This window comes from Drosophila miranda, chromosome 4 (assembly GCF_003369915.1).
Source record: "Drosophila miranda strain MSH22 chromosome 4, D.miranda_PacBio2.1, whole genome shotgun sequence".
Taxonomy (NCBI): domain Eukaryota; kingdom Metazoa; phylum Arthropoda; class Insecta; order Diptera; family Drosophilidae; genus Drosophila; species Drosophila miranda.
The window spans coordinates 27,326,983-27,349,160 of record NC_046677.1 but is presented as its reverse complement, the minus strand read 5'-3'; the positions used below and the strand labels follow the sequence as shown (position 1 = coordinate 27,349,160).

Genomic DNA, 22,178 nt, shown 5'->3' with positions numbered 1-22,178 from the left:
ATAGGCTGAACTCAATGTATCTGCAAACGCGTTTTTCGATTTCGTCGTTGCTCATTTGCAAAAAGATAGCTAATTGCAAAGAAAATTCAGCCTAGACCTAATCCTCAACAGAAAATCCTAGTATCTATTCTGCTGAAATGAAATATTGATTTCATGCACTGTCATTTGGTGGACTCTGAAGGAGGAATCCATTGCAGCTTCTTGTCAGTTTCGAAAGTGGAATTTTTCGATTCCTCCATTCAAATATTGGGTTTGTTGGGTTTGTATAAACTTCTTGTAGAGTGTTCGAAAATTATTATTTGAATCGCTATATAATAATATAATCGTTATAATCGATAGTTGGTAAAGAAGAAGAACAACAACAAGACACAAATTTGCAACAAAATTATTAAAAGAAAGAAAAAAGGAAGTGTGACAACAGCAGCCTCTGTTCGCGGATATCATTTGCTTCATAGCTGCCATAAAAACGACCGGAAGGCCCTGGAAATGTGCTTTCTCCGAACAGAGTGCGCCTTTACTTTACTTTCGATGACATTTCCCCTTTGGGGGAGATGGAAAACCTCAGTTCAAAATCATGTTCCGACCCAACAACACCTAAATTTTTAAGGCTAGTGTAATTTTTATTTGGTTTTAATGTTCTAGTTCATAAATTTATTAAAAAACGTTTGTTTATTTGGACCCGAATCGGTTTTAAGAAGGATATTCCATATTCCACACTAAGGAAAAATGTCAAAGGATAAGAACGGCCCAAAGTCGGCGGGGCAGCCACCGGTGTATGCCGGATGCCAGCGCCTGGAGGAAGTCACAATCTACGACTGGATGCGAAACAAAAACTGCAAGACCACAAACTACCAGCCCGCGGAGGCATATCCCAACATCCGTCCACCTATTTCGAGGTGCACCCAGCAGAAAACCCTGGAGTGGATGTCGGACAGCATGGAGGCCGCTGGTTGTGGGCCGCTCATCGACACGGAGAGGGACGATGTGTTGGAAGCTTGGACACGCAGTCCCAACAAGGAAAGCCTCGGCTGGTACGGCATCGGCGCTGAAATGCGGCATCCCGAGGCGCTGCTCTTCAACCAGGCCCTGACCAAGAGCCTTCTGGCTGCCAGCGGCGTGAAACCAAAGCCCCCGATGCCGCAGCCCGCGCCCGAAAAGAAACCGATGGAGCTGCCGAGTGGCTCCTATGTGCTGAATCGAGAGTGCCTCCACTCGCATCTGGAGAGGATGCCCACCGTCAGGCGGAAGCTGTCGCCCAGTTACGCCTTCACATGGCTGCATTGTCCGCCCCGGGATCCCCAGAGCCCGCCTTTCGAAGACGAACGCGGGCCCCCGATTCCCTTGTCCAGCGCCTTGGGGATGAAGCGGACCCCGAAGAAGCAGAAGCACCGCCTGCGTCATCGGGTGTGTCATTTATCCTGCGATCGGCCGCAGAACAAGTGCACGGACTACGAGTGGAAGATGTACAAGGAGGACCCACGCGCGATCGACGAGGCCTTCAAGCGGGAGCAAGAGGCGGCGCAGCCATCGGTCGAGGAGGAGCCCAAGGACTACGACGAGCTGTACGGGCGGTTGCTCTGCTGCTTTGAGCAGAATCCCGAGCAGAACGAAATGTGCCAAGGGTTCGAGAAGTGCTGCAAGGCTCCGGGTGATCCCCCGACCCAAGGATGCGGCGAAATGGTGCCCGACGGAGCCGACGGCGGAGCCGGGGGTAAGTCTGATGGAGATGGCCGAGGCGGTAAAAATGGCGATGGCAAGGATGGCGATGGCAAGGATGGTGATGGCAAGGATGGTGATGGCAAGGATGGTGATGGTTATGGAGATGGACATGCAGATGGAGATGGAGAGGGTGGCGAAAGGAAGAGCAGACGAGGGGATGGGAAGAGGGGAGGTCGAGGCGACGGAAAGTACGGTGACGGGAAGGGTGGAGACGGAGATGGAAAGGGTGGCGGGGACGGTGACGGAGACGGAGGAAAGGTCGGCCCAGGCGGAAAAGGCGGCCCAGGCGGAAAAGGCGGCCCAGGTGGAAAAGGCGGAAAGGGGGGCAAGGATGGTGATGGAAAGGACGGCGATGGCAAAGGTGGAAAGGGAGGTGACGGCAAGGACGGAAAGGGCAAGGGAGACAAAGACTCCGATCGGAAAGGCCATGACGGGAAGGACAAGGACCATGACAAGGACAAGGAAACGGGACACGGTTTGAAGGGCGACGGCAGTGATGGCAAGCTGAATGATGGCCATGGCACCGGCTACAAGCACAAAAAAGGTGACTTTAGTGACAGCGACAGCGACGACGAAGCCGAGAGACTAAGAAAAGGCCGCCGTACCCCGGGGATTGGATCGACGACCGGCTCACGCAGAGACCTTCACGGCGATGGAACGGACGGAGGTGGCCATGTCGGTGATGGAACGGATGGCAAAGACGGCCGCGGTCATGGGGATGGCACTGGCGATGGAACCGATGGCAAGGATAAGGATAAGGGCGATGGCAAGGGAAAGAAAGACATGGGCAAGGGCAAGAAAGACAAGGCAAGGATAGGCGATGGCGATGGCGATGGCAAGGACGGCAACAAGGACTGCCCCTGCGAGCTGTGCAACTACTGCCAAAAGGAGGAGGACACCCCCCTCATCCGCGAGATGCGAATTCGCGAGAAGAAGCGCCAGCAGTGGGAATACCTCCAGCAGATGCGCCACCGCCAGTATCTCGAGTGCCGCGATGCCGAGTACCGTGCCCCGCAGCACAAGTGCGACCCGATTGTCTACTACGATCGCTTCTGCCGCAACCCCCATCTGCAGGACCACATGTCGACGATCGATGCCCTGCAACAGCTGCAGAAGCAGCTTCTGCGGTGCAACCGCCGGAATCGCGGGTCATCTTCGCGAATCTACAAATCTCTGGAGAAGCTGAAGACGAAACTGTGCACCGCCTTTGAGATGCCACAGAGATGTTAAGAAAAGGATCTATTCGCCGAGATCTCTCTGTATATCCCCCCAAGATCTGTGTGCGTTCGATTCATTCTGGGGGCCCCTGTCTGTTTCAATATCTGTATAAGCTGGATATGGAGGTAGGAGATCTGTATAAGCCCGTATGCAATATGTTCCTGTTCTGCAATGGACCGCAAAGGACAAGGCAGATATCAATGGATTGTATCATTTTATACTCTTCCTCATTCTTCCATTCTTGTAATCATCCAGCCATCTGTTTATTTGTAACAACCATGGAATATCCATAAAGATGAGATCTTTTTAACTTTTCTTCTGGTTTCTGTGAATAAGTTATAAGCTGGTTCTTCTCTTTCATGGCCCTCTGGGGACACCACCACCACCGTGGCTACCTTTCCTTTCATTTCCCTCACACAATGTTCACGTTTCTGGGGTTCCACTGCAAGTTGAAGTACCAGTCCGTTTCTTTCTCTCTCAATAATTATTCACTTCTCTAGTGCTTCCGAAAGCGCTTTCCAATCCCATTTCCATTTCCCTCAATCATTTTTGCCACACTGGGGGAAGGAAGCGCTTTTTAATAAACCTTATATTCCATTTCAATTCACTGGACTTTTACATTTTTAATTAATGCACATTTGCACTCATCCTCTCTCTCTCTCTTCTCTGCTTTTCCCCTTCATATTCTGGGGCACTCTTTCGGAGCTCTTCGTAGATGCAACACTCATTTTTATTGCAACTTTTTCGAGTTAATCACATATTTGCGTCCACTGGTGTCTGTGTTTTTTTAAGCGTTTGTGTCAGTCTGTGTGCTCGTGTGTGTGCGCTTTGGGCGTGGCCAACGCCCACGCGTGGCACGCTCTTCTGTGCATTTAATTAATGCAACAATCTCTCTCCCTGCCGCTTCCTTTGGGTGTTTTCTCATCCGTTTGCTCGAAGCAAACACAAACACGAAAAACAAAACTCATTTGACTGTGGCCTTGGTTCTGGCGCTTACTACAACCATAGCCACAACGACAGAACGCCACAACGCTACAACGCCACAAACGGCAAACTATTATCAGGGGCAGTGGGCGTGGCCCTAGGCTCGGGGATTGTGCGACAGCCATGATTTATACACAGCGGACAATGCGCGCGCGGCGGCATGCCTCACCTTCTACAAGAAGGAAGCCGCCAAGGAAATGAAAGTAAAGGAAAGCCAGGTGCCTCAAGGATTTACCCCGCCCATCAGCGAACGAATAATTGCCCCACATTTATGGAAAACCTAATTCAATAATGGAATTGCGACCTTAGACACGATTTCCAATGACTTTTTTCTGGTCCAAGGAGCATCTGCTCCACCTTCTCCGTCTGCTTACATAAAACGCTTTTTCCACACACCCACACACGCACACACACAGGGAAATCCAATGGAAATGAAAGCATGTTGCCTTGTCATTGCCATGATAAATGTATTGGTTACACACACACACACGGAGAGGGAGAGCAGAGCCAGAGCCACGCCATGAAAAAGAAAATTGTGTAAAACGGAAAAAATCGTGCGGAGCAAAAAAGGAAAGGTGGGAGACGGGGAAAAACTCTGTGGGAAACTGGGACTACGGAAAAACTGTTGCAGCACACACAGGACCCAGGACACAGCACACGGGACACACACATCCGGGCTTCGGCTGAAGGAAATGGAAATCCCGATTCCAAGGAAACGCACGTGACATGGCTGCGCAAAAACTAAGCAAAAGATTCAGCAACTGGAGCAGGATTACCTGCACTATAACCTCCTCCCCTCCTCCCTTCCTACCTCTGCGTCTGCGTCTGCATCTTGGGGATTGGCTCTAAGGAAATCTGTTCGCCTTTCACCCAGTAATTGGCTTTCAATTGCTGGCCCAGGCATTTTATTAGCTCGTAATCTTCAAAAAATATACGCGCCATCGTCGTCGTCGTCATCGCCCTCTAAAGCCGCAGAGATTGGGGCATCACGCAGATACTGCATTCAACGCCAAAGCCATGCCGCCGCCAATCCGCCAACAAAATAATTAATGCTTTAAAAAATTTGTCTATAAACAAGCAAAGACATTACCCGAAGAATATACAAAGACTTAACGAGGGAATGCCAGATTCAGAGACGAGGACGAAGGTTGTATGCTCTTTAACTATGCTCTTATTCACTGAATTTTTAGAATTTTGTACGATTTTTCTTAGCATTTATGGCCTAAAATTAGTTTTGCGGAATAATTTTAAATTCTAGAAATTTATGTCTGAAAAGCGGGAGAGAATTTAGATTTAGAGAACTTTTAAAATTCTCCTTTTGAAAAAGTTACTCTAAAGCAGAGGTCACTTTCTCCCAGTGTGGCTTAGCAGTGCCATTTTTTAAATGTTTTCCTAGAGATACAGAAAGGTAGTAGCAGGTATCTTGATGTCGAGACGCGTGTGCTTCTATATGGCTAGGACTCCAACGCTAATTTGCATTTAATTAACATCCCTCCAAACGATGTGAAAATTTAGTTAATTTATTTAATTATGTGCTATTAACGGAGCCTGCATATATGTAGATACATTTTGGTCCTCACAGATAATAAAACAGAATAAAAGCCTTGAGCCCCACAATCAGAAAAGAAAACATTCCTTAAATTTCCGTCCAAGAAATTACATTTTTCTTTTAAAATCCCTTCAAAGTACATCTATTTTCGCCTTAGGTCTGCGAAACTATTCAGTTTTTGTTGTATGTAAGAATTTTCGGACTTAAATATTTGTAAATCATACGAAAATATCTGTAAAGTAGTGAAATATTTTCGTTTGACAATACAGAGAGAATTTATAAAATGCAGAAAATATTCGCAGGACCATGAGAGCCAGAATTGAGTGCTTGAAATCCACATTCAAGAAGGTAAAGAAAAGTGATTTCATGTGGTGTTTCACTCTCCATGAAGCTCACAGGAGAAGGCAACTATTTTAAGGGCTGGAATTTGTGCGCTTGAAAATAGGGAGAATTTCTAAAATTCAGGAATAAACTTCGGGGAGCAAAAAGCGAGTGCTCGTGTGGTGTGGGTGGCCTTCTGGGGAGCCTCTGATATGGCTGGTGCTGGTGCTGGCATTGAATATACGATTAGATGTATCCATCAGAGGGCATGTGGCATGTCCCTGGAGAGACCTCATCATGTTCTACCTCCTGCGTGTAGGAGTGCGAGAGTATGTTCACGGACTCGACATAGTCGATTACCCATCTCTACACATCATGAAAAAGTTATAACATCCTTCGCCATCGCAACAGGGCATACAATGTACACACACTCCTCCCTCCATCACACCCTCCAGCTCCTTTTCCTGCTGATGTTCCCTCCTCGTTCTATTGTCCGTGTGAAAACCAGACAAATATATTTCTTTATTCTCTACCCCTCCCAACAGAGTGCTGCTGCTGTGCCTGAAGGAACGAAGAAAGGAAGGAAGAAAGTCCCCCAGCAAAGGCGCTCTCTCTCTCTCTGTTTAGCATCTCATCGCGTATACGCACCTTTGGCTTCTTGGCATACTGTCCCGTGCGCACATCCCGAATGGTGGCTATATCCAGGATGTCCAGCTCGTTGTTCTGGTCCACCCAATAGAGGAAGAAGCCCTTGGCGTCGACGCGCATCGTCACCGGTAGGCCAGTGCCCGAGTCCTAGAAGAAATGAGGAAGAGGAAATCCAAACAGATTATTGATTGCAGATGTGCAGATAATTGAAAAAACTCGAAAGATACAAATATCATCCCCCGATTCTGATTCGGGTCCAAAATAAAGATACAAACAAACGCACACGCATGAGTTTCCAATCCATGGGGTTCATTGAACTGCCAGGCAACCCCACAGCCCGGCTAATGAATTTATTCTGGCCAATTTCTCATCCGAATAGCCCGCAAATCGGCCGGACAGTCCCGTCCCCAAGTGCAACAGCATCGCATCCCATCGTCTATCGTCTGTCATCTGTTATTTCTGCTTATTATTTAAGTCAAATTAAATGGGCCTCCGCCGTGGGGCGGCCATAAATATTTAAGCATGCATTCATTCATAAAAACCAAAGAAAAAGAATGCGAATGAGAAAATTCTGGCCCCCTGCCCCCGAGCTCCCTTGTGGCAATGCCAAACAGATGTGCCCCAAACAGCATCCGACCCATGGAATATCTCGAGCCAAAAGTGAAATATTTTACTCGTATTTTTTAAATATTCCTGCAAATAAGCAGAGGCCCAATCTGCGAGGCACGAAATATGTCTTTTTCGCTTGTTGGGATACTCTACAAGAAAGGCTATATCGCTTTTTGCTTAGATGTTTCTAGAGCGGAAAAGTTTCTTTATAGATAGATCTATCCCTCAAGTATTACTGCATTACCGAAGATTATGGATCACTTGAATGACGCGGAGGAGTCAAAAAGTGAACTAAAAGTGCGAAAAGTGACCAGGTAGCGAAGAGAATGAGAGTGTAAGTTCTTCCCAGTTGCTATTTTCTTTGTTAAATGTTGTTTATAGGTCGTAACATTAAGATATCTGTCTCGTAGATGGGTGTTTCAACCATAGGATATATTTTTTACCAAATAAACGATCGATTTTTAAGTGTTCCTTGACATTCCCACCCCGAATCCATCCTTTGTTTCCCTATCTTCTCAGTACTTTCCATTTTCTTGGAAGCGACTGAAACAACGCGCTAAATGGTGCGGGTCTTTAATGAATGTTTATCCAGACAGTGAGTGGCGGGGGGCAAGACACTCACTCAGACATAAGAAGTCAGATAGAATAACCTGCAACAAAAGCGCGACGGATGAAAGGATGGATGGATGTCTGTGCAACAAAGTGGGAAAGTGGGCAAGGGGCAAAAGTGTGGCCTGGTCACGCAAGTACAGAGCGGCACAGAGCTAGGACAGGGCCAACAATGTATCTCTCGGAGGAGTAGCCTCCTTGTGGCATGCCTTGACATCACCTCCCCAAGGATGGGCCGCCATTAAGATTAGGGGGGACGTTTCGGTTAATATGGCAAAAATTGATGAGCAAATGAAAATACTTGTAACGAGAAGACTCTAGTATTTAATTCGCAGAGTTCATTATCCCTTTTCCCTGTGGCGGGGATTGTGTGTTGGGGTTTAATGAACTCTCTCCCACTCCCGCTAGGTGCCAAAGTGGAAAACACTTTCCCGCTCTATGGAATAATTGAAATTGAAAACATTCACTCGGATTCAATGGCCCAAGGAAAAGAGAGACGTGAGAGTGGGAGTGAGGCAGGGATTTTCAATTAGTCGCATATTTTCTGGGGATTTTCGTGGAGCAAGAGAGGGTTCGGGGTCCATCTCCAGCGCTAATTGGAATCCCCATTTGAGTTTTGTCCTGCATTCTGTTTTTCCGTTTTCCGTTTTCCCGTTCTCCGTTCTCCTTTTCCTGTTTGTCTAATTACGGGAAAACTAATTGAGTTTCGGCTGCTCGCAGCGGAAAAGCTCTGGCCAGGGGGGGGGTGGAAAACTTTTGTTAATTCGATTTCAATATGCAAAATTCTGTGGAAATTCAATAAATGCTGTGCGAAAGGAGAACCCTGTTACTGACGACTGCCACTTGCCACTTGACCCGATTTTCAAATACTAAAGGCGAAGTCTTTGAGTGTATCCTCCGAGTGTATCTGTGTATCTGTTGGGTGTGCGCGTTTAGGATAAAAGCGATTGCATGCATAATTCAATTGGTGTAACAGTTGGATGTCACTCCCCGCCGCAGGCACAGACCGAAGAGCGCCGAGCGAAAGGAAAAGGCAAGGCAGCTGTGCCACAGATACAGACACAGATACAGATACAGATATATCTACGGATATGTGAAGCCACATCTGCTGGTGTCGATTGTCACACGCCATTCCACATTCTATTGTCAATCATGCTTAGGGATTGACGACACTCGTGAAAGGGATGGAAGTCTGTGAGGCAGTCCCGCTCCTTGCTGCGGATGTGGATGTGCCCCAAGTGCAAAGTGTGAGAGCTGTATGCAAATGTTGAAACTATCAAAATGCGGGGTCTAAGCAGCTGCTTGGCTGTGCAAACTACATGCAAATTATATCATAAAATATGTATCCCATCAGCACCGGCTCTGCACCTGAGCGAAAGTTTTGCCCAACTTTCGGCTCCTGTTGTAGTTTCAGGAGAGATGCCTCCCCAGCAGCAGCAGCAGAGTGGGGTTTGGGCACTGGGAGACCCGTCATTTGAAGGCAGCCACTCGTCAAAGTCTGTCGCTCTGTTGGGGGCCGCCTCAGAGCTTAGAAATTAAGGAAGATTGATGCGCCCAGTGAGCACCAGCTGGATACCCCTAGCCTTATCCTTCGTGTGTCTTTCGCTGCTTTCTCGTGTATCTATTGCTGCTCTCTTGGCCTTGATTAGCAGGTGTTTGCAGTATCTATATACCGATCGTGGATCGTGGATAGTGGATCGCTGATCGGTGATCACGCTGCGATCGGTAATCGTAAATATTTGCTAGATTTCGGACAATCAATACGCCACTTATCGGGCAATAAAAATACAGTATTCGTTCCCTGATTAGATACGGGAGTGCCTACAGCATTTACTCGCTTTAATGCACTATAAGAGTGATGATGTGATGATTACGCAAAAAGATCTATTCGAAGGGCCCCCTTCAGTTGAGCTGATAATAGGCGGCTATGGTGCCATAGATCCATCCCACGTACGACGGCACGGAGGTGTACACCGTCGGGCGGTTGGCATAGCCGCAGGGCATGTAGCTCCAGGAGCCGAGGGCCACCAGTTCCGCGGGTCCATCGATGGGCCAGTACACCAGGGGAGTGCCTCCGTCCCCGTAGCAGGTCTTGACGGTGGAGCACACCTGTTTATCCGTCAAAGGGGCATCCGACGGGAGCAGCACCTCGCACTCGGAGTTCTCCAGGAGAGGGGCAAAGGCGTACTGCAGCTGTTTGGAGAACTCATCGCCCTCCACGTCCGTGAGACCCCATCCGTAGGCGGTGACCAGTTTTCCGGAGTAGTCCTCATCGACATCCGGCAGGGCGATCTGCTGGACGCGGGCGGTGTACACAAACGGCTCCGAGACGTGGAGCAGGGCAATGTTGTCGCTGCCGGCATTGCCATTGAACGACCGGTGAACGGAGGCAAAGTCCACGTAGCGCACCTGAGCGGCGGTCACATTGGAGCGGTTGCTCACGCCCGCATAGATGGGCGTGCCGAGGACATCCCCGTTGAAGGCCCGCACTCCCTCCACGCAGTGTCCGGCCGTCACGATCCAGGTCTTGGCGATGATCACTCCTCCGCACTGATGCGCGTAGGTGGCCTTCGTGAGGCTCAGGGACACCAAATAGGGCACATTGTCCACTCCCTGGACGTCGTAGCCATCGAGGATCAGTGGCGAGATCTCCACTGGGGACTCTTCTGCGGTTTCCCTTGGTGTCAGGTGTTGGATGTGCGGCAGGGAGGCGGCGCCGGCGAGCGCCACCAGCGGCAGTAGAACGAACAGCGATAGCATTCTACGGAAGCGAAGCTCTTTTTGGGGTACGAGAGTACTGATAGGTAGGGCCACGATGGGAACCTCGATAGGTCTAAACGGTTTGCGGTCGTCTGACGAGGGTTTTATAGTGCGCAGGTTCGGAGCTTTGGGAGAGAGAGAGAAGTTCCCATATGAATTAGAGGTATTCTGGGGAAATAGTTCTGGAAATGGATTGGGTCTTTGGGGGAAGGTCTTCTCTCTTTCATATAAAATCGGTCTGTATGTTTTTAATTTCGTTTCTGATTGGATATTCATAAATACATTGTATAAGGAAAGAAGTATCTCTACATGGAGCCCTAGTACCAAAAGGTACTACGATGATATCCCATCGGCCAATCTATTATATTTGCATAAGCTAGCTTTTTAGCTTTCTAGAATTCATTCTAAGAATTTAAAGAGTTTAAAATATTAAGGAATACCTAGGAATATCCTATACCCATTCCTATATTCCTAAGAAGAGTTTCAAGAGCCCTGGGACTTTTATAGTCGCTTTACCAATAGCTGATTGCAGAGTGGGAGAGAAATTCGCTGAAGCGGAACAAATTCCCCAAAGAGTGAAATTACCCAAAAATACTGCCTGTTTTACTCTTTCTATTGGAAGTATTTCCCTGTCCCTGTCTCTAATAGAATTTTGTTGGGTTTTGATTAGGAATACGATTCTCTTAATGTTGAGGAGATATCGATAGCTAAGACTTTTTTAGAAAAGAGATAGAAGATCGACGACATTTCGCCATGACTATGCTCAAATACCGCCTCTAAGTGGTTCATTCTAGAAGATTTACTAGCTCTTAAGCTCTAATATTCCAGGAAATATCCATGTTGGCTTTAATTTGAAAGGAATATTGCATTTTGTCTCTGAAATTCAAAGAGTACTCGTTATTCCTAATCACAGGGAAAAATGTGCATTTTCCTCCCCTAAAGGGTGCGATCATTGGATGTCCAAGACATAACAGAGGTAGCACTTGGATTTAATAGCAGTAGAATATGCCAAAAATCCTCAAGATCTAACTTTTGTACCTATGATAAACGACTACTCTGATTGGGTTTCTTCCTTACCGAGAGAAAATAGATGATTTTTGGGATGTACCCATTTCCAATTTAAAGTACAGTTTTAATATCACACCGATAGACACTCAATTTAGCATAAAACTTGTTTCTCCACCACTTTTAGCTCAAATTGAAACGCATCGGATATTGTTCTTAATGCCGCCGCAAATGCTCTTAAATGGAAGATGGCTTTTCCGGGGAGTTTTGTCCATGCAATTACCTTTTTGCCTTGGATGTGTATCCCCCACGTGCAGCCAGTACCGGCCAGTACCGTGCAGCATCTCCAATGTGGCGATGCATCCATAATTGCCGGCTGCCAACTGGCCCTCAAAGTGCCATTAAGGCCACATGGCCATGGCCCGCCCCTCCCTGGCGCGTTTTCCTGTTTCTCTTTCGCTCTCTGCTTTTGTTGTTGTTGTTTAAAAATGTTTTTACGCAATGCTGCGGTTGGATGTCCGGTTGAAGGGGGGCGGAGGGACTTTGTATGCGTGAAATTTGCTTTTAATTGGCTTAGTCCTCCGCCATTCAGGACCGGACTCTGACCAGTGGTCCATGAGGCAGGGGCCAGTGTTCCGGCGTATTTTTAGCATCCTTTCATGCCAGAGAGCCAGGGCCAGACCCCTGGCGACCTTGTCCGGCTGTCAACACCTCAGTACCCACATTACGCACCTCCAAAGGGGACTCCAACACAGGAAGCCTTTCACCTCTGAAGGGGACTCCAACGCGGGAAGCCTTTCACCCCTAAAGGGGGCTCCAACGCGCGTTGCCTTTCACCTCCACAGGTGCTCTAATGAAGCCTTGCTCCACGTGTGTCCCAGCCGAAGCCTTCCTGCAGCAGAAAGTCGAGGGGGAAAAAGCCCTTCCCTTGGGTTTACGCACAGCTTTCAAGGGCAAAATCTACAGCGTAACCTTATCGGAGCGTAGATCCCAATCGATTCGTAAGAATAGCCGCGTGTAATCGGAGTGTAATCGAAGTCTATTCCAGATACCATTCATAAATCTATTCGCTAATCTCGCCGCACCTTCCGACTATAAAAGAGGCAGCGCCAGCACTGGCAGACATTATTCCCGCTCTTCAGAATCGAACAGAATGAAGGTGATTGCTCTGACGCTTCTCGTGGCCTTGGTGGCCACCGCCCAGGCTGGCAAGCTAACCGACAAGTTCGCCCATCTGATCCCCAGCTTCGCCACTGGCTTCGTGATCAACGGCACCGAGGCTGACCCGCACTCTGCCCCGTACATCGTGTCGCTGGCAACCAAAGTCGAGAAGCACTCGCACATCTGTGGCGGCACCATCATCAACAAGGAGTGGATCCTCACTGCCGCCCACTGCATCTCCAATCCCGTGGGCATGAGCGCCATCGCCGGCCTGCACACCCGCGCCGAGGTCGATGAGCTCACTCAGCAGCGCGAGATCGACTTCGGCCGCGTCCACGAGTCCTACACCGGCGGCGTGGGACCCTTCGACATTGCCATCCTGCACGTGAGCGAGCCCTTCGAGTTCAACGAGTGGGTGCAGCCCGCCCTTCTGCCCACCCGCGAGGAGGTCCACGACGGAGAGTCGCACCTGTACGGCTGGGGACAGCCCAAGTCCTACGTCCTGACCGCCGCCAAGAGCCTGCAGACCGTCACCACCGAGCTCGTCAACTACCCCGAGTGCGTCGATGCCCTGCCCGAGAACGCTCCTCTGGAGCCCTCGAACATCTGCTCCTCTTCGCTGCAGCAGAGCGTGTCCGCCTGCAACGGCGACTCCGGCGGCCCCCTGGTCGTTGAGCACGAGAACGCCCCCTCCGAGCTGGTCGGCATCGTCTCCTGGGGCTACATTCCCTGCGGACTGGCCCAGCTGCCGTCGGTCTACACCCGCGTCTCCGCCTACATCGACTGGATCCAGGCCAAGCAGACCGCCTACTACGCTCTGTTCTAAGGGATAGCCCACTCTTGCAGATCATCTTCCAATGGATTCATGTCCAGGAATCCCTTGACAAGATGATTAAAGATCCATGGATGAATTGTGAAATATATGCATTCGTCTAAAGTCTACGCTTTGTCATGGGTTCTCGCAATTTATGGCTATGATTGGGCAATCCACGGTCTACAGCTAATCCGCGGATCTAGAGTCCGCAGATTGTCTTTGAATTTATGGCAGTACTATTATAAGCAATCTATAAGTCTGAAAAAGCCCCTGCTTTTCTGGGAGGCGTGTGCCATTGATAGTCTCGGGGTTCTCGATTGCAGAGCCAATCAGAGTCATAGTTCCAATTCCAATTCCAGTTTATTCCTTATCGAAGCGAGATTAGAGGAAATGCTGAATGGGAAAGCTCTCGCCGAAAAGCTCTGCCCTTAATATGTACCTATTTTATGGGAAAGTTCATATTACGTTCCCAGTAATCATAGAGTACAGGTGTACTCCAGATAGGGGAACATATAGAGGGAGTACCTGGGTATCTTGCTGTCCAGGCACCCTAAATTTAGTCTATAAACATTAACCGATTTGTAGATTGTAGATTGTTCATGCCATAAAGATTTAAATGATTGGGATAGATGGAAAGTAATATTCCAAATATGAAAAGAGGTATTTTGCGTGGATTTATCAGAATTATCATCTGTATTATCTTTCTCTGGATAGTCTTTGGGATCCATGAATACCTGCAGATGTACAAATGAACTGGAATTCGGAATACCAATGTATATAATTTGTTGGCGAATATTGGAATGTTTTTCTGAGGAAACTTTTGCGAAAATGATAGTACACTTTGCAAAGGCAGTATAAGAAATGTTCTTAAGGAATACTCTTTTCCCCATGCTTAAATTTTTACCCCAATGGACCTACGAAAGTTCGATTATCATTATGATGTGCCGATTCTTGACTTGTACTCTTTAGAACTCGTTGCGAAGGTCTTCCCCATTTACGGATGGTGTAGAAATCTACTCTTCGTTTCGCCGATGAAATCATAAGTTCATTAGCGCCAAAACGTATCTTATCTCTGTTTGAAGAGATTCCTAATGAAACAATCTAGAGAATATAACTCTTTGATTTATTAAGCCAAGGGCTATAGATAATTGCTTCAATATTAAGTGTGAACATTGGACACTCAAATTATATGAAATTCGACACTCCAAAGTGGAGCATACACTCCAGATCCGGAGATGTGGATAGTGGGATAGAGCCACAATATATGAAGCCCCCCACCTGAGAGAGATATGTCAGGCCACAGGATAACGCGGTAGCGTATCAGTGCCCCAAAGGATCGTAAATCTACGTGTGCTCGTGTCTGCAGCCAACGATAAGGGAAAATAGATTAGATCCCCGTATAAAAATCAGTGCCGGACCCCCTGGTGGAACAAACCCAAGCCAGCAGCTGAGACATGAGACAATTTGTGGTGTTCCTCGCCCTCGCAGTGGCCGCCGTTTCGGGCCACACGATCGCCCAGCCAGGATTCCCCGAAGGTCGCATCATCAACGGCCATGAGGCGGAGCGCGGGGAGGCTCCCTACATCGTCTCCCTGCAGACCACAGCCGGGACTTCGTTCTGCGCTGCGTCGATCATCCGTCCGGACGTCCTGCTGACCGCCGCCCACTGCCTCACGAAGGACACGTACCTGGCGGTGGCCGCCGGCCACAGCCGCAGCAACCACGAGGACACCCAAGTGCGAGAGGTCACCAGCAGCCGCCAGCTAATCCACGAGAGCTACTCGGGCAAGGCGGGACCTTTCGACATCGCCCTGATCTTCCTGGAGACGCCCTTCGACCTGAATGCCGTCTCCCGCGACGGCAGCTCGCCCGTGGCCAGCATCGCCATGCCCCCCAAGAAGCTCGAGGGCTCCAACCGCGGCACCCTCTACGGCTGGGGCAAGGACGGATCCATGGGCCTTCCGGACATCCTACAGAAGCTCGATGTGGATATCCTGGACTACGAAACCTGCATCGCTGCCATGCCCGAGAACCACAAAGTGGTGGACACCAATGTCTGCACCTACAACGCCGGCACCACCGACGGCGCCTGCAACGGCGACAGCGGCGGCCCTCTGATCAGCCGCTCCACCGACGGCTCTGTCTACCAGGTCGGCGTGGTCTCCTGGGGCTATGTTCCGTGCTCGCTCACAAAGTATCCCTCGGTTTACACTTCGGTGTATTCGTTTGAGAGTTGGATCACTGATCATATGGACGATTACTCGTTCTAGGGAAAGACTTCTTGAGGGGCGTACTTTTGTACTTTGTGAACAGTAAATGAATATTAAATAGAACAACCCATCAATTGTCTCTCACTTTTACTCTCTTCCAGTGAGACTCCTACTCGATTGTTGGCAATCTTCGCAGAAAACCTTCCCTTACGATGATTCTTTGTGTTTCTAAACAAAAAAATGCTTAAAGATCATTATATCAAGAACCGATTACTCACAGAAGCAATCTTTTTCATGGCTTTTATGGTTAGCATAAAGTTAGTTCTTAAATGTATTGGATTTAACAAGTTTGGGTGGCTCTTTGAACCCCAAACTTCCAGATTGAGAAGAAAACTAATGCATATCCCAACTAGAGACCAATCCCAACCCTTTACTCTTCAAATGAATCACCTCATAGGCTCTGCCGTGGAACAATGCTCCCACTTGTTCCCAACATCGTTTTCCCCCGATACAAATTTCTAATTTTGGTAGGTACTCACATCATCCCAACGAATGAACTTTTCGCCATCCTGCAGGGCCTGTGGCACCTCCACGCTGGCGGTGGAGATGTAGGTACCCCCAGCGCTCATCATCCTGAAAACGAATGCGAATCCGAATCCGAATCCAAATCCGAGTCCCCTTCCTGCAAGTTTGTGCTGGTGTTTTTAGTGCGTTTTGGTTTCGTCGGCGTGCCTGTTTGTGTTTTGTCTATTTTCCGTCTGTTTTCCGTTGGTTGGTTGTGTTTGGGGCACGGCTGCTGCGGCTTCGGGCTTCCGCTTAGCCGCTGCTCTGCATTTCCGTTGCTCTTGTTGCTGCTGCTGCTGTTGCTGTGGATGCTCCTGGCCTGCATACAAATGAAGCCATGGTCCTGGTCCTGGTCCTGGTCCTAGTCCCTGTTCTGGACGTGGTCGCGGTCGCAGTCCTGTGCCTCAATTAGTGCCGCGTTGTATCTGTGCCACGCGCCTGACTTGCCTTTGACTGCATTTCTGCGGTCCTTGATTAAAATTCCAGCCTCGTGTTGCTCCTGAAATAACGAAGGGGAAAAGCAGGGGTTTAGCAGAGTGTTTGGTTGAATGGAAAAGTTGGTTGGATTCTAAGCCATCGATTGAGTGGGCAAAAACTTCCAATGGAAATGCATTTGAAGCCCTGAAAAGTTCATTCCTCTCCCTCTTTGTCGTACCTTTGCAAATGAGGCAGAACGAAAAGATATTCCCGAGTTGATTAGCGATTCCCCTCCGCTCCCCAACAGAGTATCCTCCGCCATTGTCTCGTTGACCGATTACGAACCTTTGCAAAAGGTCAGGCTTCCCATTCACTCGACCAGCCATTCATTCAAACAGTCATTCATTCATTCATCGAGGTCCAGTCCGAGTCTCTTCATTCAGGGATCCGTACCCCTCCGAATGCTTTTGTTTGCCTATTTTTGGGCGGCCATTGTGTTCTTCGGTTCCTCGGTTCCCCTTTGCCTTTTTGCTAATTTGCTGCTCGGGCTTTTTTCTTTCAATTTTTCAATTAGCTGCCAGCGAACTTTCGACCCGAAGCCAAAGACCAAAAAGCCTTTAAATAGACACGACATCCGGTGCACGGAGAACAATGCGAGTACGTACAACAAAAATATTCTAAAATTAGGAAAAAAGCCACAAAACTGTGAGCTAAAGAGTGAGGAAAAAAGGTGAAGGAGGCACCAAAGATCTTCTATGAATATGTACCTATATATTTTTTAACTTTAGAGACAAGTTTCTCATTTCATCGTGGATTTCTATTATGTATAGATATATGATCTATCAATAACCAAAGAATTTCAGTAGTTTTAGTGGAGGAATACTTTCGAGATGGTACTTTTTGCATTGAAAGGGAAGTGAAATATCTTTTTCATACTTTTTCAAGAATGTTTTATGGGATAGATTTCGGTGTGGAATATTAATCTTATAGAAGATATTTTCTGATCTTTATTTAAAGAAGTATCTTTTGGATGGAGGTAGACTTTGATTTGAATTCAATTTTAAGAATTACTTTTTTGGTTTGAAGTATCTTTGGGATTGAATTATCTTTTCAATTGAACTATGTAGGGTGTTGTAGGGAACACATATAAGATCTAGCAGATAAACAGCTTTGTGAGATTTGAAAGAAATTTCAATCAAAGCTCAAGAAGGTACATATAGCTCTAAGGATTCTTTCATATCATCCATAAATCGAAGGATCCCCGAATTCCACTTAAATTTCATTTTAAAAACATTCAAAAATCTTTCTTTTAACATTATAGACTTTTTTCCTTCAAAAAAGCTATTGTTGGCGCATTCGTTTTCCCACAGTGTACCCTGTCTTTGGGGCATACTCGCTCAAGTGGCTTTCAACCGATCAGCAGGACACTGCCGCAGCTGCTGTCTGTGTTTGTGGCACTCGGAGTGGCTTTTGCATCCAGTTGTATAGTAATCCACTTAGGGAAACTAAGATGACAGCTTTAGCCACTCAAACGAAACTCTCAGATATATGCAAGCATGTACATAGATACAAAGATACACAGCCACACGGCCACACGTGACAGCACCACTAATTCTTTGATAATTTCTTTTTGGCCATGTCATAACCAATTCGGTGAAGCTCCTGAGGGCGGCCACACAATGGAAAACGTAAGGAAAACTTTTAGTCAGCCAAGCCCAGAGGCATGCCACAGAGCCAATACCACTACCACTCCCCCACCCCCACCCCTACCCCCAAACACATGTGAATGCAGAAAGTTTTAGCCCGCCCGAAAGGAAGTCATTTGTTTGTGCTGTTGCTTTTCGTAAACAGAATTGAATTTACGAATTTATTTAGCCATTTTCCATGGCATTTTCTATTTGCTATTTTCCCACTGTGTGAAGCTTTAAGAGGGGCATGTAGTTCTTAAGAGATGTTTTATGGAGTATCTGCGAAAAAAGTTGTAGATATATCGGATCTATCAAGATTGCAGCACCATCATCATGGATTATAATAGAAAAATATTGTTCCGTGCATGGAATTTGTATGATTGAAGTTGTTCCTGTCACGGCACACGTGCCTCAACAATAAGACACCCTTTCTTCAAATTATACACTCAAATGTATTCAGGAAACTTTAAATTCAAGACAATTTCCCATAAAAAGCACACATTTTCAAGGGTATCGGCGACTTCGACCTCAAATGCTTATTTACCTTGTTGCTGTCTGGTTTTCAGCTCTTTCATTTTCCATTTTCCCAATTGGCAAATTGAGTTTGTACATCATAAATTTGCCACAGCCAAAAAGGGGAAGTAATTAAGCATTTTCATTCTGTCTTTCTTTCTCTCTGTCTGTTTGTTTGTGTTGTTTGTCTGTGGAAAACGGATTTCGATTCAATATCGAAAATTGTTATCGCATTAAAGAGCTCCCCCCCCACCATCACCTCCTACCGCCTCCCTCCCGACGGCAGAATGCTTCGATTTTGCTCATTTCCATTGGCTGTTTTGCCTGCCTTTCAGCCGCTTTTTTTCCTTTTTTTATTTTGCAAATCGTTTTAAGTGTTTTATGGCAAAACAGGGAACCAATTTATTGCAGGCAATTTGCAGATGTACTCCCAAAGGGGCTACGGAGGGGGGAGGTAGAGGGTGAGGGTGAGCGTTAGGCGGGTCCTGGAGTTACGCAACGGAAATCACAGCAAACAGATTTTCAAGTGACTTTTCTCTGGGTCCCTGGCTCCTGTTCTCTCTGTCGCACATGAATCATGCATGCGACAGTAAGAACACAAAAAAAAGAAGAAAGCGGTGCCTCGCCCCATTTTCCATTCTCCATTTTCCAGGAGGGGAATCGGGCATAGGTTCCGGGATGGGGCATAAATCAAAGCGCCGTCAAAATATGTTTTCCCTGCCAGCGAACCCAAAGGTTAACCCGTGATATACGACCATCCATAGAGCGGAGGAGCAGCCGCAGCCAGAGATGGCGACACTATGCAATGGATGGCGAGATGTTTATCCGGAAGATTGAAAGTTCAACAGAGGCAAACGGTAATCAAAGCTAATGGATTATGGATATGTTGATTGGCCCATCTCTTTGGTGACTTTTCTTCCAGAGACTCCACTTCTTCCACTACTATCATTGAATCAGTCTTATAGAGAATGGGTTTCCACAATATATTCTTTCACTCTCTAGTTTCCTGCCCTTGCAATTCCATTTTTTGTATCAGGCCAGCCATGTATCCCAAGCAAATGAATATTTTGAATACAGTATCTCTCAGATTGAATCATTGTTTCGTGGAATTTTGGTATGAAATTGTCGGCCATTTAGCTATTATATATTTATAACACACATACACGATACATCTTCCGCCTCCTCCTCTGCCTCAGCCTCTGCCCCTCCCACTCCTGTCCACCCCCCCTGTTGGGGGCTACCTGCATTTACTAAGTGTCCATTTAGCTCTTGGGGGCAGCAACTTTCTCTGCAAAATGAATTGTGGCATTCCATTCGCCCGGAATGACAAAGCTTTCTTGCTAGAACTTTCTTCCGTGGCAAGTGCGGAAGTGGCTTGTCAAGCGGCAATCTTGCCACACACAGATACAGCGGCACTCTTAGATACACACACACACACAGACACAGACACACTAATACACAAACATGATAATCAAATCAAGGCGCCAGCTATTTGGTTAATGTGCATGACAGCATCGCTCGCTCGCTGGCTGCCTGCTGCTGTCCTGCCACTGCCTCTGCCACAGAAGAGGGGCGGGGGCAGGGAAAGTTAAAATGTTTAAAAGTGAAGCAGGTGAGACCCCAAAGATAAGGCGGTGGCAGGTGGCTGGTGGCTGGTGTGGCAGGCCAAAGAGGCGGCAAAAATCTCTGTGTAGCATGCTTTTAGGAGGCGACAGTTTTTTTCCTGCAGCCTGGAGCAGAGCGGAGTGGAGTGGAGTGGACTCCGACGCGCTTAAATTGCAGCAGCGACAGAGACTCTGGTCTGTGGCAGCCTTATACGTATGTGAGTGACTGTACTGTGACTATAATTTCATTTGTGGTACATAAAACTTTGTCAGGCTTCATCTCTCTCTCTCTCTCTCTCGATCCCTCGTTTCGGGCGGGGAAGAACGGGGGGGAGGGGCATGGAATCACATTAAACTAATTGCTTTAGCTTGTCATTTTGTTATTGTTGTTGCTGTTGTATTCCCCCATTGTTGTAAATGTTTCATGTTGTATTTTGTTGCTATATTCCCATTGTTGTAATTGTTTTTGTTGCTTCTGCTGCTGGCTGCTGGCTGCTGCTGCTTCTGCTGTCGAGTGTTTGATTGTTAGTGCTTTTAGGCAGCGGCGGCGGCAGAAGCAAATTATATTTTCTGCTTGTATGTGCAAAATGCTTTTCTGTTTCCACATTTTTCCCAAAAGCTATTAAAAATTGAAAAGGTCTTCCCGCCCCTCCCACTTTTGCCTTGCGCTTGTGTCCTTAACCTTAACGGAGAGAAAAGACCAGGGATCGCACCCAAAACACACACTGGCCCCAACCTCTAAGGATTCTGTGGTCTCTGGGCCCAAAGCGTTTTCCGGCGACGGTTTTTGGTCTGAAAAGAACGGAACTAATGGGAGTGTCCAAGAAAATTGAATGTTTTGCCAGTTCATTGCAAAAATTGTTTAAATATAAGCGGATTTCTTTGGGAGTACGGCTTTCGCATCGGATTTGCAGGGAAAAACACCGACGGCATCCTTGCGCATTCCCAGCACACATGAAATTTGGTTAGCCCATGAATTTATCGACCCAAAATCCGTGAAAATGGGACACGTCCCTGTGCAATCGAATTATTTTTGCCATTGAAAAAAAGAGTTTTTTCGCGTACTCGATTTTTTGTTCAATTTTCAAAAGTATATTTTTGTATGACTGTTTTTTTTTGTTCAAAGGATAAAAAACGCACCAAAATACGATTACATTTCTGTATAAGAAATGCGATAAAGGGCTGAAGGTTTTTTGAAAACTAAAGAGCTTTCGAGCGATTGGAAAAGTATAGAATAAATAGAATACCGATGGCAGAAAATAGATGCCAAGGATTCACGGGATCCTTGGATATTTGTGCAACGAAAAATGTGTTCGAAGTACAACATAATACGAAGGAAACCTAAACCAAGTGGATCTTTGGGTACGTATGGTAATACTCAAAGTGTTTTCCCGTCGGTGCTAAAGAAAGACCAACAGTGAAGCCCCAAGACAGTCCCGAAAAAGAAACCCAAAAAAATCTGAACATCAAATATTAACAGAGGGGGGGGGCCGTGGCAAAGGTCACAGGAATGGCAGCCCTACCTTTTCTTAGAGGATTTTCCACCTTTTGCCACAACCGTTTGCCCATTTGCCCCTCTCCCAATTCTAAGATTATTAAAATTGAACTGCATTTTACTCTCCTTTTCCGACAATATTTCTGTAGCGCAAAGAGAAAAGAAAACCAATTCGGAATCAAAAATGAATTCGTTTCTGCTTCGTGGTTCCTCAAAATGTTTTGTGGCAATCAGTGCACGGCATTTCCCCCAAGTTTTCCTTTTATTTTGCTTGCCCTTTTTTTTTTTCG

The 22,178-nt window shown here is 47.1% G+C and overlaps 5 protein-coding genes across 9 annotated transcripts in view; 3 read left to right on the top strand and 2 right to left on the bottom strand.

The window, feature by feature from the left end:
- Nucleotides 1–22,178, bottom strand: part of LOC108162556 (1-phosphatidylinositol 4,5-bisphosphate phosphodiesterase classes I and II) — a 56,857-nt gene that overhangs the window by 20,328 nt on the left and 14,351 nt on the right. For all 5 annotated transcript variants that reach the window (XM_017297351.2, XM_017297349.2, XM_017297353.2 and 2 more), the window contains exons 2-3: nt 16,147–16,670; nt 6,440–6,586 (exon numbers count right to left, since the gene is read on the bottom strand). In XM_017297351.2, coding sequence (XP_017152840.1) covers nt 6,440–6,586; nt 16,147–16,239 — 240 coding nt within the window. In that variant the 5' untranslated portion in view covers nt 16,240–16,670. The remainder of the gene's footprint in view (nt 1–6,439; nt 6,587–16,146; nt 16,671–22,178) is intronic.
- Nucleotides 560–3,247, top strand: LOC108162558. The gene has a single exon (XM_017297354.2). It carries the CDS (start codon nt 727–729, stop codon nt 2,947–2,949), a length of 2,223 nt encoding a protein of 740 aa, XP_017152843.1. The 5' UTR covers nt 560–726; the 3' UTR covers nt 2,950–3,247.
- Nucleotides 9,451–10,504, bottom strand: LOC108162561 (lectizyme). Its single transcript, XM_017297358.2, has one exon. The coding sequence runs from the start codon at nt 10,415–10,417 to the stop codon at nt 9,560–9,562; it is 858 nt and encodes a 285-aa protein (XP_017152847.1). The 5' UTR covers nt 10,418–10,504; the 3' UTR covers nt 9,451–9,559.
- LOC108162562 (lectizyme) lies at nt 12,543–13,504 on the top strand. Its single transcript, XM_017297359.2, has one exon. The coding sequence runs from the start codon at nt 12,576–12,578 to the stop codon at nt 13,407–13,409; it is 834 nt and encodes a 277-aa protein (XP_017152848.1). The 5' UTR covers nt 12,543–12,575; the 3' UTR covers nt 13,410–13,504.
- LOC108162563 (lectizyme-like) lies at nt 14,818–15,754 on the top strand. Its single transcript, XM_017297360.2, has one exon. It carries the CDS (start codon nt 14,852–14,854, stop codon nt 15,665–15,667), a length of 816 nt encoding a protein of 271 aa, XP_017152849.1. The 5' UTR covers nt 14,818–14,851; the 3' UTR covers nt 15,668–15,754.

What these genes read in the sequence shown, in the direction of transcription:
- LOC108162558 (XM_017297354.2), top strand. Translation starts at nt 727, where the DNA reads ATGTCAAAGGATAAGAACGGCCCAAAGTCGGCGGGGCAGCCACCGGTG.
- LOC108162561 (XM_017297358.2), bottom strand. Translation starts at nt 10,417, where the DNA reads ATGCTATCGCTGTTCGTTCTACTGCCGCTGGTGGCGCTCGCCGGCGCC.
- LOC108162562 (XM_017297359.2), top strand. Translation starts at nt 12,576, where the DNA reads ATGAAGGTGATTGCTCTGACGCTTCTCGTGGCCTTGGTGGCCACCGCC.
- LOC108162563 (XM_017297360.2), top strand. Translation starts at nt 14,852, where the DNA reads ATGAGACAATTTGTGGTGTTCCTCGCCCTCGCAGTGGCCGCCGTTTCG.